Here is a 17,861-nt window from a genome sequence, read left to right as displayed (position 1 = left end):
CAGTGTGACGTGTTTACCAAAAATCAACATCTATACTAAAGCCCTCGACATACTTCCTTGACTTGCCAAACAATATGATGTAACAGTGTGAAAAAAAACCCTGAAGACACTGATATGCCAGGTATATTTACTGACAGACTACATAAACTGAATTGCAAAAAAACAAAAAACAAAAACCCTACATCGATAGTAGACAACACTAGACAGCGATTATTTGGTGCAAATGAAGTGGGAGGATAAAAATAAAACTGCTGGTTTCCATCAAAATATACATTTTATGTGAATATATAAGTATTTTTAAACAATCCATTTTTTTATTTGGTACAGGTGGTGTCATTTTGTTTTAAATCTTGTGACCAGAATTGTAGTTTGCCAATCGCTGAAAGGTCACAATGTTCACTTATTACTTAATGAGGTCCATATGGAACAAATCTTTTAAAAAGTCCTTAGGCATGGATGAAGAAAATAGTAACACTTTCTTGTCATTTTTCTTTGTGGCTGCTCAGTCTATAAAAAAAAACAAAAAAATAAAAAATGTATTCAACTCATCTAAGTTCATTATACAGATTTTTTTTTGTATATCATATAAGCTGCTGAGTATAATTGTGTGACAGGCAAAATGACTGTCTTATCTTCAATCATTGCAACAAAATCGCTCCTACTATTAGCACCTTCAATCTAAACAAACCCAAGGACACCTGAGCCACAGTGTTTCAGAGGGAGTCTAAATGACTAGCCTTGTACACCACTGAAGCAGTACTAATGAACTTGCTGCGCTACACACCTGCTGAACAAAAGAGTGACACATGCTTTAACGGTCTGAACTTAAAGAAAGTGAATTCTTTTGATGAAATTAACGTTGCCACACGCCTACACTGGTCACCAGTCTCTGATCTGTAATTCAAGGTCTTCACAGAGCAGCAAGCGAAAAAGACTTTGTGTTTTCTTTAGTTGAGGCTTTTATAGAATTTCTGTTCCCAATCTTTGTATTAGTTTTAATATGATGAGATTTTTGCCACAATAAAATGATTAGCACTATTAAGTCATTGAAAGTATTTTTTTTTATCTAATTCTGATGCAAATTGTATGTGTTTTTCACTCACCGCCCATGAGGAAGAGCAGACCCGCCACATACTGCATGAGGCCTCGGTCCCAGCAGCAGCCGAGCATGCCAATGATCCAGCCGAAAAGGATTATGGCCACGGCCATGCCCATGAAGCCTGCAGTCATCCTGCGCAGGTCTATGTGAATACACACACACAGACACAGACACAAAACACAGACATATCACCAGAGGTCAACTGCAATTCAAAGCTCATAACACTGGAGTGAGTACAGGAGAAATGTGTATATGCTGCTGTCAAAATAGTAAAATATTGGATTTAATTCTGTGTTGTAGTTTTTTGTTTGTTTGTTTATTTAAAGAACATTTGTCATTCACACAACCCTCATTTCGGTTAGAATATAATAATCACACTAGTCATTTAGCCCCTAATTACTGCACAGTTCAAAACCAAAAATGGCTCAATCAGAATAGCAATCTGTAAACCCAATGAAAGTACACCCACAATTGTTTTGAACATTTCTTTACTTTTTAGCAGGTTAACTTATATGCTTTGTGCATGTGTGTGTCTACTGTATAGTGTGCGTGTGTGTGTGTGTACGCGTGTGCGCGCAAAGCAGAATTAAAGCACACGCTATGTATTTATTACAGTCAACTCTGTAAGCTTGAGGCCAGGTCACACAGCTTCAGCGTCTGTGTGCTGTTTATTAATCTCACAGCTGAGTTCTCTGTGTGCTTCTCTCAGTATGAACGACCCAAAAGCCCAGAGACAGCAACCGGAAAAGAAAACGTTACAAGGGTTTTCCTCTGCGAAGGAAAGAAGGACTGGAGATAGCGGATAAATCCCAAACTAGAGACTGAAAATCTAATTTTAACGTCCCAAACAAGACCCCTGGGTTTTTAAGATTTCAGGTTTACATTTTCAGGTTTACACTTTCAATATGTAGTAATGATTTTAGTGTATTACACACACACACACACACATACACACACAGATGCACACAGAGCAATTTACTGCTTAAAGAATTGCATGCAAAATACTGTTTGCAGTCAGAATAGTGTTAAACATAAATTCATATTTTGCTATTCCACAATAGAAAAATAGACTCAATGTATAGACGATGTCTGTGTACAAACCAAATGACCTTCATGCGCTTACATACTTGCATTCTCTCTTGTGGTTTGTATTTGCTATTGTTTACAAATGCTCCAGGGCTGCAGGGGGTGGCATTAAAATTTAATAACAAGATTGCTGCTGTTCAAAGTTGGAATGATCCTCACAAGCCTCAAGCATTGCATAAAAGATTAATTCATTCATTCATTTATTCATTTATTCATTGAGCTCATGCCAGCTGAGTTGCGATACATTTGAGTAAATACAGTACTATAATTTGGGAAAAAAATGACTTATATCATGGTGATAATTATAATAAACTAAAATCTTTCACTGCTTTATAAACTACAAATATATTACTTTAGTCAAGGCAACAGGTAGTTGCTGTGTGTATATTATAAAGAAGAAGGTCAGATGTGTTCACTTGCCTAATTTAAAGATTTTACCCATAATTGCTTTGATTATAGATTACAATGTGCACTACATGTAGAGCATGCAATTTTATTCTGTGTAGTCAGTCACCAAAAAATGGAGTGGAAAATAAAAAGCTGTCGCATAGTAAAAGTTTATATCTGTCTTCGCATACAGTATGTACTTGAGGGGTTGAAATAGATGAATATTACTCATACAAGTGGAATGGATTCAAAAAGCCATCACTGCTCGATGTGTTTGATTCAAAAGTATGGACTGATATGGTCTGGAAGGCCGATTCATCCTCATACATTCTCACTCTGCAGTATTGCGGTTATCCTACTCTAAAAGACAGAGTATCACATATAGTATATACTGTAGAGATATACATTTCCAGTAAGGAATGGTAGGACCGATTTTCTTTTTTCTTTTTTTTTCTTTTCTTTTTCTTTTTCTTTTTTTTTTTTTACAGGTTCTACATCATATTAATGGAACTATTTGGATTAATGGAAATTTTAGTTTTAGAGAATCCCTGTTTGGTCTGCCAACTGATAAGCCAGATTTATGTGCAATATATTAAATGCTTGAAAATAAACTCACAGATAAGTATTTATGGACCACTCTCGAGATATTCTCCTATTCTCCTATATTTCCTAGAGTAATGCCAGTCTGGGTCAATGTGCCAAAATTGTAGTTCAGTTAGGTTTCAGTAAAAAGAGATAAAACGATCCACTGCTGTTCCTACTCTTTATTGTGATTAAAATAATGAATCAACAACTAAATAACCAAATTATTAATCAAATAATATTATGCAACATTATTCTGTTGTTGCCAGTTTGTAGTTGGTCGAACTACAGAAAAAGATAAACATTTTCACAATATCACTGTTGTTCCATCACATCCTACATCCAATTTAACTTCTTGTGTTATAACAAACGTACATAACGGACCTGTTGTGGATTTTCTGGGATCAAATTGTTAAATAATCAGTGGTGGATGTACACAAACCATATACTTGAGTAAAAGTAGAGATACACAGGTTGAAATATGACTCCATTAAAAGTAAAAGTGTCCCTTTAAACTTTCATTTGAGAAATTTGCCTTTAAATGTACTTAAGTATCCAATGTATTATGATTTATTTTAGCTATAATGTTATTAATAACACATTTAGTCACAAGACTCTTTGCTTCATCAGCTCAGTTTATGTGAACAGACTCTAATGGTTCTTTTAGCACACCGATCTATTAATAGAATGATATTAATGAGTCAAACACTGATTGATATTTAATAAAATGATCATAAGACCAAAACTTACTTTTCAACTACTTCAAAAATCGCATAATTAAGTTCGAGTCAGGAGTTTCTTCCATCTTTTATTCATCTCACTGTGTTTTGTTTGCTGTTTAACGGACACTGAACTGTATGTTGGTGATGGGTAAATACCCCCACACTGCGGTATAAATAAATAAAAAGGAATTACTGATTTACTGCAAAATGTAGTGTAGTGTAGAAAAAGTCTCCCCAAACGGAAATACTTCAGTAAAGTACAGATACGTGAAGAAGCTACAATGTATTAAGTACAATGTATTAAGTACAACGAATTACATGTATTTTGTTACTGTCCACTACTGTAAACAATCCTGTATATATTTATATTAATAATGACTAACAAGAAGCATGTGTTCAGGGTGGATGTGTTTGAAATTTTCTTCTTGGGGCCTCCCAAGTTGCCTGACAGAAAAAAGTATTTGTCCTCTGAATTGTTGTTTGTGTGACAAATTAATTTAGAGTTTTGACAATCTCACAGCCTTTTAGCCACTGGCTGGGAGCTAAGAATGAAAAATTAACCATGATGTCTACATTCGAGGGATGGTTTCTGTTTTGTCAGTTGGGGTTGTCTATGAGCTCATGTATGCATAAGAGAGTAAATAACATGTCTCTGAATGTGTTACGCTGCCTTGTGATGAAACGTGAGCATATAGAAGCATGTGTAAGCCTTCATCTTCCCCGGTCAGTAACTGTTGTGTGGCAAATTGGCAGGTGACCAAATTGGAGAGGATGATTGGAAAAAATCCAAAGAAGAAAAAACTAATCAAAACAATAAGTGCTTCTCAGTTGTTCTGTTGTACATGATGTTCCTGACAGCCCCTGCTGCTTAAAGCACTTAACCTTAGTGAAAAAATATTTCTCACAAGTAAAACGAGCTTTGTGTGATTGGTTTGTTTGGATTATGTCCAGCCAGTTTTGACCTGTTTTTGAAGATTTAATGGTGTTCCCCAACTGGGCACAGACTGGACGCCCAGTATGCTTTGAAAAATACAAAGCAGTTTAGAACACACAAAGAATGACAAGCTTGTGTCGAGGCTAGACAGACGTTACAGACAGATTTGGATGTAAGGTGCATTAGATGCTTCTGGAACCAAAGTAAAGCAAAATCATTGTGCAAGAAGGAGGTGCTACAGTCAGAAACACATTTAGACATGAGTCAAAGATCATTTAGCAATTTTCTCCACTACCCAATATACACCACTGTGTTTCTAAAATCAGCAGGCACATGCCTCTGTGCATTTTTTTCCCCGTTGGCTTGTTGTGAAAGGGTGAATTTAAAAGTTGACAATAGCTGCTCTCCAGCTCAGCAATGTGCTGTGCTGCTCTCCTGTGCATGAAAGCAGAGGTGTATAATTATGTATGCAGAAAGATCCGGCAATTAGGTCTCGTCTGAGTATAGAATGAGTGACGGCGAGGATGAGCTGTCATTACGTGATGCAGGAGCTTGTTTTATCGCAGTTAATGTTGTTGATTACGGTATATAGCATGAAAGCTGGAAGTTTGTGGAAAATAGAACATGTAGATGAAAAAAAAAAAGGGAAAAAAGTTTATTTTAAAACAAACCTTATAAAGTTTATTAAGTACAATAATTGGGTGTATTTTTCATTTTTATCTATGCTAACAAGAGCCCAAGTCTGAAAAGTGATCCTGTCCCCTTCTTCTTTCTAAACATGACTGATTCATCCTGATGCCCTACTCTAATCAGTGAAGTTTTCTTTAACTGGAAACCACTCACTGCTGCTGAGGATAGCTCCACAAAACAGCCCAAGGACCATGAAGATGGATTTGTACTGTAGTTAATAAAGAGATTGCTACAATAATTTAGGAGTACAATTGTCACAAACAGTTTTGCACTAAAAGTTCACTGTGAACATTTGATAACCTCAACACCTATAATGAACAGTCATACGGTATCACCCATATGAGGTTCACTTTTGAGTCTGGTTCCTCTCAAGGTATTGTCCTCATACCATTTACATTTACATATATATATTTATGGCATTTGGCAGATGTCCTTGTCCAGAGCGACTTACCTCTCATTCATACAACTGAGCAGCTATGGGGTTAAGTAGTGCTCAGGGGCCCAGAAGTGGCAGCTTGGTGTGGCTGGAAATTTAACTTAAAATTTGACCTTTAGATCCAAAGCCTTAATCATTAAGATACCACCTCTCCACCATCTCAGTCCACTTTTTCTTTGCCACTGGCACCTCCTTGTCGCCACTGGCTTGCTCATTAGGAGTAAATGTATGGGGCAAATCTATGAATTTTACATTTATATTTATAATCTATTTCTGTAAAGCTCCTTTGGTACAATATCCACTGTTAAAAATTGCTATACAAATAAAATGTAATTAAATAATTTCCACCATGGCACATTTTAAAATGTTGATATATACATAATTGTCATATTTTTTTACAACAATTACTAATGAGCTGATTTTACTACTGTAGGTGTTTCTTAGCATTCCTTTCACATTGCAGCGGTTCCTGCACCCATACAAGCACACAAGCGATTTTTTTTTAAGTCGTTTAAATGGACTTCTCTTTACAAGTTTTGAGTTCAAATTCCTGCAAGACAAGATACAACTGCTTAAACAAGGCCATTAACCCTAAAATAATTATTTGTATAATAATTATAAGTCGCTCTGGATAAGGACATCTGCCAAATTCCATAAATAAAATGTTGATTTAACAAGAATTTGGCAGATTTTGTGAAATCGAGTGGTCTTCCTCTGTAAATTATGAATATCAGCAGTATGTATTTCAGGTATGTTTTACTTGCTTGTTGCATAGTTAAGAGGACTGTAGCAAAATTTATCCTGGTCAGGTTTTTGTCCTGAGAACACTGATTAGGGTGTGAAGTAATAATGCAACCTGTATTATATTCCAGTGTATACATGTGTATACATATTACATATGCATTCACACACTCATTTACACCTAGGGGCAATTTAGTTTTGGGTCAAAAGGAGACTGAAGCTGTGAAAAGCAATTAACAAACAATTAACATGAGTAATTGACAGCTGACTTTGACATCAAGGTAGTATACACTATTACAACTGAAATAGGGTAGATATCAGTGGATTCAGACAGACAGACAGACAGACAGACAGACAGACAGACAGACAGACAGACAGACAGACAGACAGACAGACAGACAGACAGACAGACAGACAGACAGACAGACAGACAGACAGACAGATAGATAGATAGATAGATAGATAGATAGATAGATAGATAGATAGAGAACCAACCCCAGCCATTAAGGTTGCACAAGCCTTAGTGCTGGTCCCAAGCCCAGATAGATGGGGAGGGTTGCGTTAGGAAGGGCATCCAGCGTAAATACATGTGCAAAATCAAACATGCGGATGATCCGCTGTGGCGACCCCTAACGGGAGAAGCCGAAAGAATGTTTATATAGATAGCGAGAGAGAGAGAGAGAGAGATATCATTGTATTTACAGGTTATATGCATTCACACAGACATCGATTCCTGTCACCTGTTTTTTTTTTTATACCAATGTAATGTGCTATTGGGAGAAATTTGGGCTGCACAATGATATTTTAAGAACACTGTTGAGACTGCTTCTGTAATATTGTTAAGTTTTCCTCTGACCTAGCTTGACAGTTCTGCCTAGTTTTCCTGCATTAGACCAGCAACTTTTAGCTCCATGTGGATAACAACCATGTTCGTTTATTTACGCATCAGCCCTTGACAGGCTGAAAGCTGTTGCTCGGTCCTATCTGGCTCGTTAGCCTGCATTGTTCAAGCTCATGCCACTGTTTTCTTTTAATTATATGCTCTCAGAGGTGCCTCTGTAAATGAAAGGCTCTTGGGGAGAAAATGAAAATTTCCGATGTACGGATAAAATGACAGCCTATATATAATTTTTTTTTTTTGCTGCAGCACACAATAGATGCATAATGACATGCATAACTGTTCATTGTTCCAACCTGATTGGAGACCTTCCTATTGTGCTCCATACTTATACTCAATTCAAGAATTACTGGCACCCCTTCAACGGATTGGAAGAAGGTGACTATAACATTAAACAATTGAAGGTTTTTGTCCTTTGCTCTTTGTCTGAATAAAGGTTTACATAAAGATCTGGAGAAAATGTCAAACAAGCCTCTGTCAGAATATTCATTAAAAAAAAGAGTGGAAATATTTACAATAATTTGCATTTAATAATATTTTCTTTCAAAAACAAATAAGAATCTCTGTCTATCCTCTATCTTCAGCAACAATGAGGAAAAGAGCCTCACTCACAGACAGCTGATATACAGAAGTCAGGTAATGGATATATACATCTTTTCTTTTAATTAGCAAACTGTAGGGGTGCCAGTAATTTTGATGTCAATGTTTTGCGGATTTACGGTTGCCCATTTTTGTAGCGAGTGGCAAAATTTAAAAGAGCTGACTGGATGTGAGGAATACATACTGTAGTAAGTTGAGTTGTAATGATTTGACATGTTCAGAAGTTATTATAGCCTTGCTCCTTGCCCTCCCAGTGTTGAGAACTGCTGACCGTCTTTATGGGTCTGTTTGTTTCTCTTTGCTCCAGTAGTCAGCTCCGCCTCCACTGGCTGGGAGGATAATAGAGATTAATTTCATTACCGCATGTCAAGTGCTGCTAGTGAGAGAACAGTCACAGCCCTGAATCAAATTACACCCAGCAGGGAAGAAGCTAGAGAAGGGAGCAGTGTCTGCTCCTGCTGCATTTCCTGATAGAGCATTGGAACCAGGTGACGTTTTAAAAGTGAAAGGCCATGAGTCAGGTCTTCTTACAAATTGAAAAGACAGCCTAGAAAATGCACTGCATAAAGCCAAAAAGCTTCTTTAAGGCAAGGCAGCTGTTGGGACTTTCAGTCCTGAGGGATATATAACCCAGACAGTACTGTGTTTTAGTATTCATTAGGGAGCAGGGAGCAGTTCATGTTGGGTCTGAAGGTTGGATAAGAAATGTGTGTCAATCAAGAGCTTGAGACTCCTCTTACAGATTCTTCCTTAAGAATTTCTTAACCACTGTCACATTTGTGCATTAGATATCTTGATGTGGATCAAGATTTCAGTAAAGCTTTAGAGCTGTATTTCGAATCGTTGACTTTCATCAATGGATAAGTATTGTCAATATTTACACAAGGAAATTTACATGGATTCAGAGTCAGTTTTGCCTGATTTTATTGAATCCTTATTCAAAATATTCCAACCACCTGCATGAAATTCACAAATTCAAGATAAGAGAAGAAGATGAGGTTTATCAATCGCCTTTAAACCACAAACAATTATAAAGCGGCAAGAAGCAAAAGACATTTACAATAAAAAAGCATAAATACAATGATATATGAATGAGAAGTTCGCATTCTCTGAAAAAACAGCTCATATAACCCAAAAGCTTGACAAAACCCACTGATTGGGGTACTAGCTGGTGTTATTTTTGACAGTTGCTATGGTGACATTCTGTCCATCACCGTCATCAGGATAGTGAACAGGCGTGACAGGCTTTCTCCTGAGGCTGGTGACTGGTGTGTGCTTCATCAGATACTAGGGTTAACAATATAGCTGAGTGGAGTCTTGTCATGCTTTTGTCTCGCAGTCAGATTGCAGAGAAGGCAATTAGCCAGCAACACAAATATTTCCGCCACCCATTTAATTAGTCTAAATTGTGATGATTGCAGCTGTGGAGTGCAGTGATTGCATTTGCTGCTAAGTGCCGAGAGTTATTGTTCACTCTTGTGGATCAGGGTATGGGTTTTTCTAAAGCGACAATACTCTTGCTAGAGAAGAGGTGCCAGGATAACCACACTGATGAGTGCCGATTCCATACCCACATACCAATTGTACAAAAAAAAGGGAAAAAAGCAACAACCTCTAAAAGGCCAAATGGACTCGAAGCACAAACAAATGAGCTGCTTTGTGTAGCATTGTTTGATGAATTTTACAGACCCAAAGGTCATCTCGAGCTGCCAAAAACTTGTAACACAAACCACATCGTTCTAATCCATGTCCGTTTTTCAGTTCTAGTATGTCAATGTTCGCCAGTGTTCATTTTAAGACTCTTATTTGCGCTTCATAAATTTTTTTTGTTTCATATTTTCACTGCAACAAAACTTTTTTATTATTATATTTTATTATTTATTTTATTGCCCGGTTTTGCAAAAAGGGTACAAGAAAATATTGCTTGATAGTATAAAAATGATGCAGTCGAAAAACCTGTAGCTGCCTTGAGCTTGTTTTGGCGGAAACTTTGAACCTCAATATATTAAATTCACAAAAGTTTTAATAGTACCTTAAAATTTCCTAGGTTTATATAAGATGACTCAAAGAAATGATCCCATATTATCCAGAGAAGCACAGATTTCCCTTCTGAGTCTAGACACTCTGGAGCTTTTTTTCTGTATTCTCTTTAGGAGGTTTTTTTTTCTTGGTGCTGTCACCTAGAGCTTGCTCATTAGTAACTTAAATCTACATCCGTATTTCTGTAAAGCTGCTTTGGAACAATTTCTACTGCTAAAAGTGCTACCCAAATAAATAAACTGACAAATAAAATTAACTAAAAATGTTATTTAGAATAACACCACTAAATGACAAAAAAAAAACTTCTGCTATGGATGCTTGTAGATATTTTTGGTACTCCTGCCCTCTATGCACTATTCAATCACCTTCAGTCCCCACATAATAGAGGAGAAATTGGATGGGGCGGATTAATAACCATTTTTAATCAAGTGTCATGGTTGAGCAGTTTAATGGAGTCATGCATGACTGGGTAAGTGCTGATAGGAATGGTATGAGTGGATAAAGGTGCTGGTGCTGAGAGTCTATCACTCAAACTGGGCTGCAGCCTCAGTGCATTAAATCATCAGTGTGTCAATTTGAATGATCTGGCAGCCAAAAAAAAAAAAAGCCAGGTCAAGTCAATTGGATGTATTATTTAAGTGATTTCTACCCTATAAACTGTAAATGAGTAAGAAAACTTTGCGAACACCCAGCCATTTTTTTTCTTACTATACTTTGTAATCTGGCTAGGCATACAACAATTTACATATAGTCCCGTTGATTTTTTCCATCTTGTCTTGATGAACCTCCCAGAGCGATTTCTTCGCAGTGGACTGGCACTTAGCCATGTCAAGTCACTGTCTGAAACACAGCAATGACTGTCAGAAGTTAATCACGTTATCATGACAAGCAGTGGATAGATCATCCAAGGTGGTCACTATTGGCCATGACAGCTGTGTGACTTTGTTTATTCTGATCTGTTAGTCTGGACCTTAGAGTGATCTCGTTGGCCACCTGGAGTATACCTCTCGCAACGTGAGAACGATTTTCTGTCGCTGGGCTTTAAGGCAAGGCAATCGTGATCAACGCCAATCATTCTGTCATTCTTCAACAGCACTGGGCAGTTGTGGTTGTTGCTGTGGCATCTTGACACGTGTGGGATTACGGGAGCTACACGTTTAGTCGCTGCTGTCAGCTAACTTGGTGCTTGAGTGCTCACGCACATCAGTGGATTTGCATAGTGAGAGGCGGGCTAAGCTGAGAGAGATTTAGAGGCAGCGCAATGGAAAGCAAAAAAGAAAAAGCTGAGAATAATCAGGAGAGGAGAGGCAAGTAAGCTAATAACTCCATGGAATATGCCAATGAGGACGTAAAGGCTTAAGCAAGGAATAAGCCTAAACACATGGCAATGCATCAAGGGTCATGGTAGCTACAGGGAAACAATGACACTTTCAAATCCGCATCATGCTTTCTTTCCCTCTCCATATGGGCTCTCTGCATGAAGCAAGCAATACAAAATCAGGTATATGCTTATTAAAAATTGTAATGCATATTACACTATAAGACTCCTGTATGGTATATAATGCCTATAGCGATCATATTTATATATCACCTAAATGTCAGGCATGACGTTCCTTGGAAATAGTGTGTTAGAAGGATACAAGAGACGGAATTTAATAGAAGTTTTAGAATTCAATCCTTGACTCAGAACCTGGCTGAGTGTTTAAAGAGCCTATAGACAGGACTCATTTGGTGGAACTAAAACATGGATTCATCAATAAATTTAGAAGAGGATGTCCCCCAATGTATATTATCTTTATATATCTCTATAATCTCTTTGCATCGTTGATCCTTTCTCTTTCCTCCATTTTACATTGAAAATCAATCGAAAAATCCACCGTCTTTCAGGATGCACCAATTCTTAAAATGTATTCATGAAAATCAAGAAGAAAGGAAATCAGAAGCTTTTAGAGCTCGAGGTGATAAGCATTATGTGCACACGTTGAACACACATAATAATGTATATTATAATGATTATTTAATGTGCAATTACTGTGGCATATAGACACATCCATTATCCCGCTAATAAGGTTGAGCAACATGCTAAATTCCTAAGACTTCATTGAGTAAGAACATATGGTATGGTTGTCTTTAAATCCTCCTATCCTTGTTTCCTTTCCACCATTCTCAGGATCCTTCACCAAATACTGAATCATCTTGGTCTAATTTGATCAAGCCTGTTTTACTGAATGCACTGATTTGAACCCTAATTGTTTGCATTACCTAGTTTAGCCTATTTGTTAGTCACCCTAACCCAGTGGTTCTTAACCTGGGTTCGATCGAACCCCAGGGGTTCGGTGAGTCAGTCTCAGGGGTTCAGCGGAGGTCAAGACACACACCCAACTCATATGAATCGTGATGACACGCCCCGCTTGGCCATCATTGGCTGCAGGTGATCACGCAACATCGCTTGGCCTATCTGTGCTGCAGGGAATTTTGTGCGCTTAGTAGTCGACTTGTGACTGTCGTGATGGTACGTCGTGTGATTTTTTTTCTTAATATTTTAATCCCTTCATACTAACTATGTCGAGCAAAAAAAGAAACGGTCGGACGAATATGTACAATATGGATTCACATGTATAACGAAACGGGAGTCAGCGTCCTAACTGCGTGATTTGCAATGCCAAGTTGAGGAATTCTAGTCTAGCACCGGCAAAACTAAGAGAACACTTCCTTAAGCTGCATGGAGATGGAAAATACAAGTACACATTGCTCGCTGAATTCAAGGTGAAGAGAGCCAGATTCGATGAAAAGGCTACTCTGCCTGTTCTCGGCTTTGTACCCATTAACAAACCGATCCTCACAGCATCGTACGAAGTTGCTTACCTGATCGCAAAGCACACCATTGGTGAAACACTCATAAAACCATCTGTGATGTTGATGCACGGTTCATTTTGTGCACCGGTAAAATATATACCTATGTTTTGAATTTAAAAAAAATCATATTTTATTTTTCCAATTAAGAAGGGTTCGGTGGACGCGCATATGAAACTGGTGGGGGTCAGTACCTTAACAAGGTTAAGAACCACTGCCCGAATCATTGCGTGTTTATAATTCAAACTCTGTCTTTACCCTTTGCATGTGTCCGCTTTTACATTTGCAACAATAAATCTGTGTCTGTATCTGTAAAAATGTATCTAACCTTAAAGCATAACCTATTGTCTGGGTATATTTTAGCCTAATATGATTAGTAATGATTTAACTGACCTTATAACAAGGCTGTCAGAATACACGGAGTGTGTGGAAAAAAAAAGTATGATGTACTGTCAAGCCCTATCTATTCCAGAAACGATATGTCTGTATAAAAATCTAATTTCCTTAATCTGACCTAAAAACATGTACAAACATCCTTGGCAGATGACACTATCCGCCCTTCCTAAATGAATATTGACTTTGCTCTTCCAGCATGGCCTACAGATACAAAGGTAAATCAAGTAAGTTGTCTCTCCAAATCGATCAGGTTAGAAATACACTTCTGAAGAATACGAGCGCTGTAGATTGTCTGCACAGATCACACTTTCACTCAGTAACTCACCCAATACATAAAAGTGTAAGATTTTAGTGTTTTGGAATGGACTTGACAACTTGACATAAAAACACACACACAAGGTGTCCCAGTACTTATGTCCATATAGCTGTCATGGGTTAACTTATGATTAATTGCAACTCAATCTCACACTTTTATCTGTTCTAAATGTGCCTTAAATTAAGTTGTAAGTTGTTACGTAAGTTTTTAATACTCTAATCAACATGTGCATGCACAAATATTGATGCTTTATGCAAATGTATGGTTATTATTAGTGAAACCAAACTCAACATAGAGTATGAAGACAAAATAAAGTAATTACGGTGATTAAAATTACGTAAATCATCAGGACACCAAACGGAAATCTTTGCTTTGTTTCCACACGGACGGTTTTAATTGCCAGATGTGTGCATCATGGTGGATTTTGGTGCTTGATTTGAGACTTGGTGCATCAGTAAAACATGTTTAGTTTATAATCTTTCCTATATATATATATATGAGTAAAGAAAGGACGTTTTGAAAAATTGTGTTGTATTGAAGGTTTTAATTTAAATTCTTATTTATATTTATTTATTTATTTATTGATATTTTATTTAAAAATGATCAAGCAGAAATGTGCACTGCATCAATCACACGTTAATATAATATACGTAAAAATTGGGATTAAGTTTTATTTTATAAGAAATTATAGGCTTATTCTTATATTTTACTTTTAAAGATTTTATTTTTGTGTGTAATTCAAACAAAGAAAAAAAATAAAGAATTCCTGGTGTGCAGTTTATATATTAGTGCATTACTACTAGCTACTGATATGCAAACAACTTCTGGGACTGTGAGCAAAAGCTAGGCTTGGTTAGTCCTGTCTTGTGTAAGGAGTGATGATGTTAAACTGATGAGATCTCAGGAAAAATAATTTCTTTTAATTCCCCTACTGCAGACACAAATAGATCCTAAAAAGCCTGAGAATTTTAAACTTTACTACATAAGTTAAGTCTGACGGCATGAACAAGTCTCTAAATGATGTTTCAGCACTAGTGCCTTTCCCAGAACAGCGGATTTCTGTCATTAAGGCTTATGGCAGTACGCGAACACACCCACGCTGTGTAACTGAAATAATAGTGCATTGGAGCCTCCGTCCTACATTTGGTATTTGGTTGTAGAATTGAAGACTGACTCAACAGACAGGCCTGTGGATGCTTCATGGCGAGCTGATGAAAGAAAGACACTTTGGAAGAGTGAGACAGTGGCTCTTTTACAGCCCATCCTACATCCTTCACAGTTTAGTGTAGGCCTTGGCCTCTGTGTCTGCACATTGACTGCCTGGTTGAAAGCATTGAGTGTTTGTATTTTGCTGCCCATCTGTCAGGTGGCTCATCTCTTTACTAGGCTCCTTACAAAATAGCTTAGTAAAAACACCTGCAATGTTAATATAGTTTATTGATAATGCACGTAGTGAATACCTTTTTGCTTCAAATTGTTAAAGATCTCAATGTGAAATACAGAAAAGAGGATATGAAATAAAGAAGAAAAAAAAAACCACAGAGCTTCTTACTGAGAATTTTAAAGTTTCACATTCAAAGGACTATATATCCTGACTGTGACACACTTCTACTGCTGTTCTACCACTTCTACACTTCTTCCTGATGCTTTACTACTGCCTGGAGCTTTCTGCACTCGTGACTCAGTTTTTGATGCTGTGGACAGTTCCACATGGATACCCTTAAGATTTGCACTTCCCAAAAACAATTTCTATCCAAGACTCAGCCCTGCTTCAGTGAGTTTTGTTCACCTGGATACCGTACATAAAAACGATGCTATAATCATAAAACTGTCTTGTGCTTAACCCAGGATGCTTACTCACAATATTCTCATCCTTACAACACACTTCATACTGTTTGACATGATAGTGTAAAGTTGTAAAAGAGCAATGATTTATAATCTCTCTGTCCCTATCCTACAGAATACAGGACATGAGCAAACCAGAGGTAAGGAAAATATACTGTAAGTAACAAAAGAGAGCCTTTGAGTCACGGTTTGTTTCTTGTGTTTTCCTTACCTCTGGCTTGCACATTTAGCAAATCCAAATCTGCTTAGTGACGATATCTATTAGCTAAAAGTGCTATACAAATAAAATAGATTTGAATTAAATCAAAGCCTCCAGTGGCAGGGTTCTGCCAGTGCCCTCCCACAGTCGATACGTTTGATTAAACGGAGCTCCCACTTTCAGGAGGCTTCCCTCGCCATATTCAATTACTGTTTCCTTCCTCTTCCATTAATCCAGCTCACCCTGCCTTTGTAGAGATCTGGCTTCAAATGACCAGCCATGCCTGCTGCCAACCCGGGGAAAGTAATTATTTCCTGTCCTTGTCCTGGTTTCCTAACTTAACTTTTGATATGCCTTAAGTTCAGATACAAACAGATAAACATTGTTAGCCATTTGAACACAAAGTGTCTTGTGGTCAGCTGATAAATACAAAGCGAAGATCCCACAGCAGCACTTGATAAAATGAATCATCACATACCCACACTTACACCTTTTCCTCTATCGTTATCTCCTTCATGGCTCATTTTTAGCGAGCATCTTATCTTTTGCATAGCTCCCACACTGGTAAACATAAATCTTCTGCCCTTGTCACACAAATATTACCTCAAGCCTTTTCCTCATATGCAATTCCATTGGCCAGCTTGTTGCAAAACATTGTTTAAACTAAGAAAACTTCTAAAGTTGTTAAACCCTCCGTAAATGTTTTTATTCTTCATATAATAGTTAATAACACACTTTCATTGAAACGCCACAGCAGGTTTCACAGTAAACTCTGCAACATTGCCCCTAATTTGACCCTTTTAGAAGGTGCAGAAAGCCTGGTTAACTTTTATAAACAAACACTTGCTGTAATTGGTTCTGTATTGACGAAGCAGAACCATCTGAAACTTCATCAGAAAAAAAGCACTTTGCCATTTGGTGCTCAATAGCCATAATTACTTGCCATTAAATAAAATTGACTGGTTTCTTTGTGACACATCTATGTTTCCGAGTTTGAATTCAGCAGAAACTGGAAGAAATATGTCTATCTCTTTTCTGCAAAATAGACTGTTTCCAACAAATTACCTGTAGCCATATTATTATTATTATTATTTTTTGCTGTATTCTTTTCTTAAAGTGTCAAAGTTTTCCTTAATATGGTACACATGATTCGAGCCACTGTGTAACTGAACCAAAACAATGCTTCATTTGCTGGCTTGAATAATGATCATGTTCCTAACCCATTTTAGACAATAAAAATACCCACTTATTACATGTGTAGGACGAGCGGTAGTCCTGGATCAGGGCTGGCAATCGGTAGTTTAGGATTGCTCATGAGGTAAAATATGGAAGTGAAGGGAGTGAAGAGGGACTTTCTATTTGCTGACGCCATGCCTTATACATTCTCTCTCTCTCTCTCTCTCTCTCTCTCTCTCTCTCTCTCTCGCTCTCTCTCTCTCTCTCTCTCTCTCTAATCCACCTGAAGCCAAACAGTCGCTCTAAGAAGATAAAGAAATTGCTTCCAGCAAAAAAGCAAAGCCATAGAAACACCCAAAGTGCTTATGCTTACACAGCCTTTAATATAGAAAAATACAGACTCTGGGTTTTTCAAAGACTGGACATTAAAAAAGTGGCATATAAAAATGCAAACAATGTGCATGGTTTAGGTTTTATAAAAGTTCATTACAACCCAAAAAAAGCCATTTAAAAAATGAAAATTATGATTTTCTATAATTTTTCATATAACTAAGATTCTACTTTATAATTGCTTCTATTACTCTCGTATTAGCAATCACATCAAATCACCGCGATATAGAGCCTTTAAAAATGTGTGATTACTGTATTTCATCAGACAGTGTTCATCTATTATGTTTTATGTAATGGCCTTTGTTTTTATAGTTAGTTATTCTGACAAAGCTAGCAGCTGAGGACCGTTTATGCTCCAGTCACAGTAAGGGAACAAATTCGCAGTTTGTTCTCACGCCATATTCTCTCGTCTCATGCGCTAGACAATGCGCTTGCCTTTTTTTTTTTCTTTTTTTCAACACTATCAGCTAA

The 17,861-nt window shown here is 37.2% G+C and overlaps 1 protein-coding gene across 2 annotated transcripts in view; it reads right to left on the bottom strand.

Moving 5' to 3' along the window:
• Nucleotides 1-17,861, bottom strand: part of tmem178bb (transmembrane protein 178Bb) — a 485,881-nt gene that overhangs the window by 392,848 nt on the left and 75,172 nt on the right. For both annotated transcript variants that reach the window (XR_014531328.1, XM_083528159.1), the window contains exon 4: nt 1,104-1,241. Coding sequence is in view for 1 of the 2 variants with exons in the window: in XM_083528159.1 (XP_083384285.1) it covers nt 1,104-1,241 (138 nt within the window). In the remaining variant the exon portion in view is untranslated. The remainder of the gene's footprint in view (nt 1-1,103; nt 1,242-17,861) is intronic.

Source organism: Silurus aristotelis (genome assembly GCF_946808225.1).
Source record: "Silurus aristotelis genome assembly, chromosome: 24".
NCBI classification, from domain to species: Eukaryota; Metazoa; Chordata; class Actinopteri; order Siluriformes; family Siluridae; genus Silurus; species Silurus aristotelis.
This window is presented reverse-complemented; position numbering and strand designations above follow the sequence as displayed.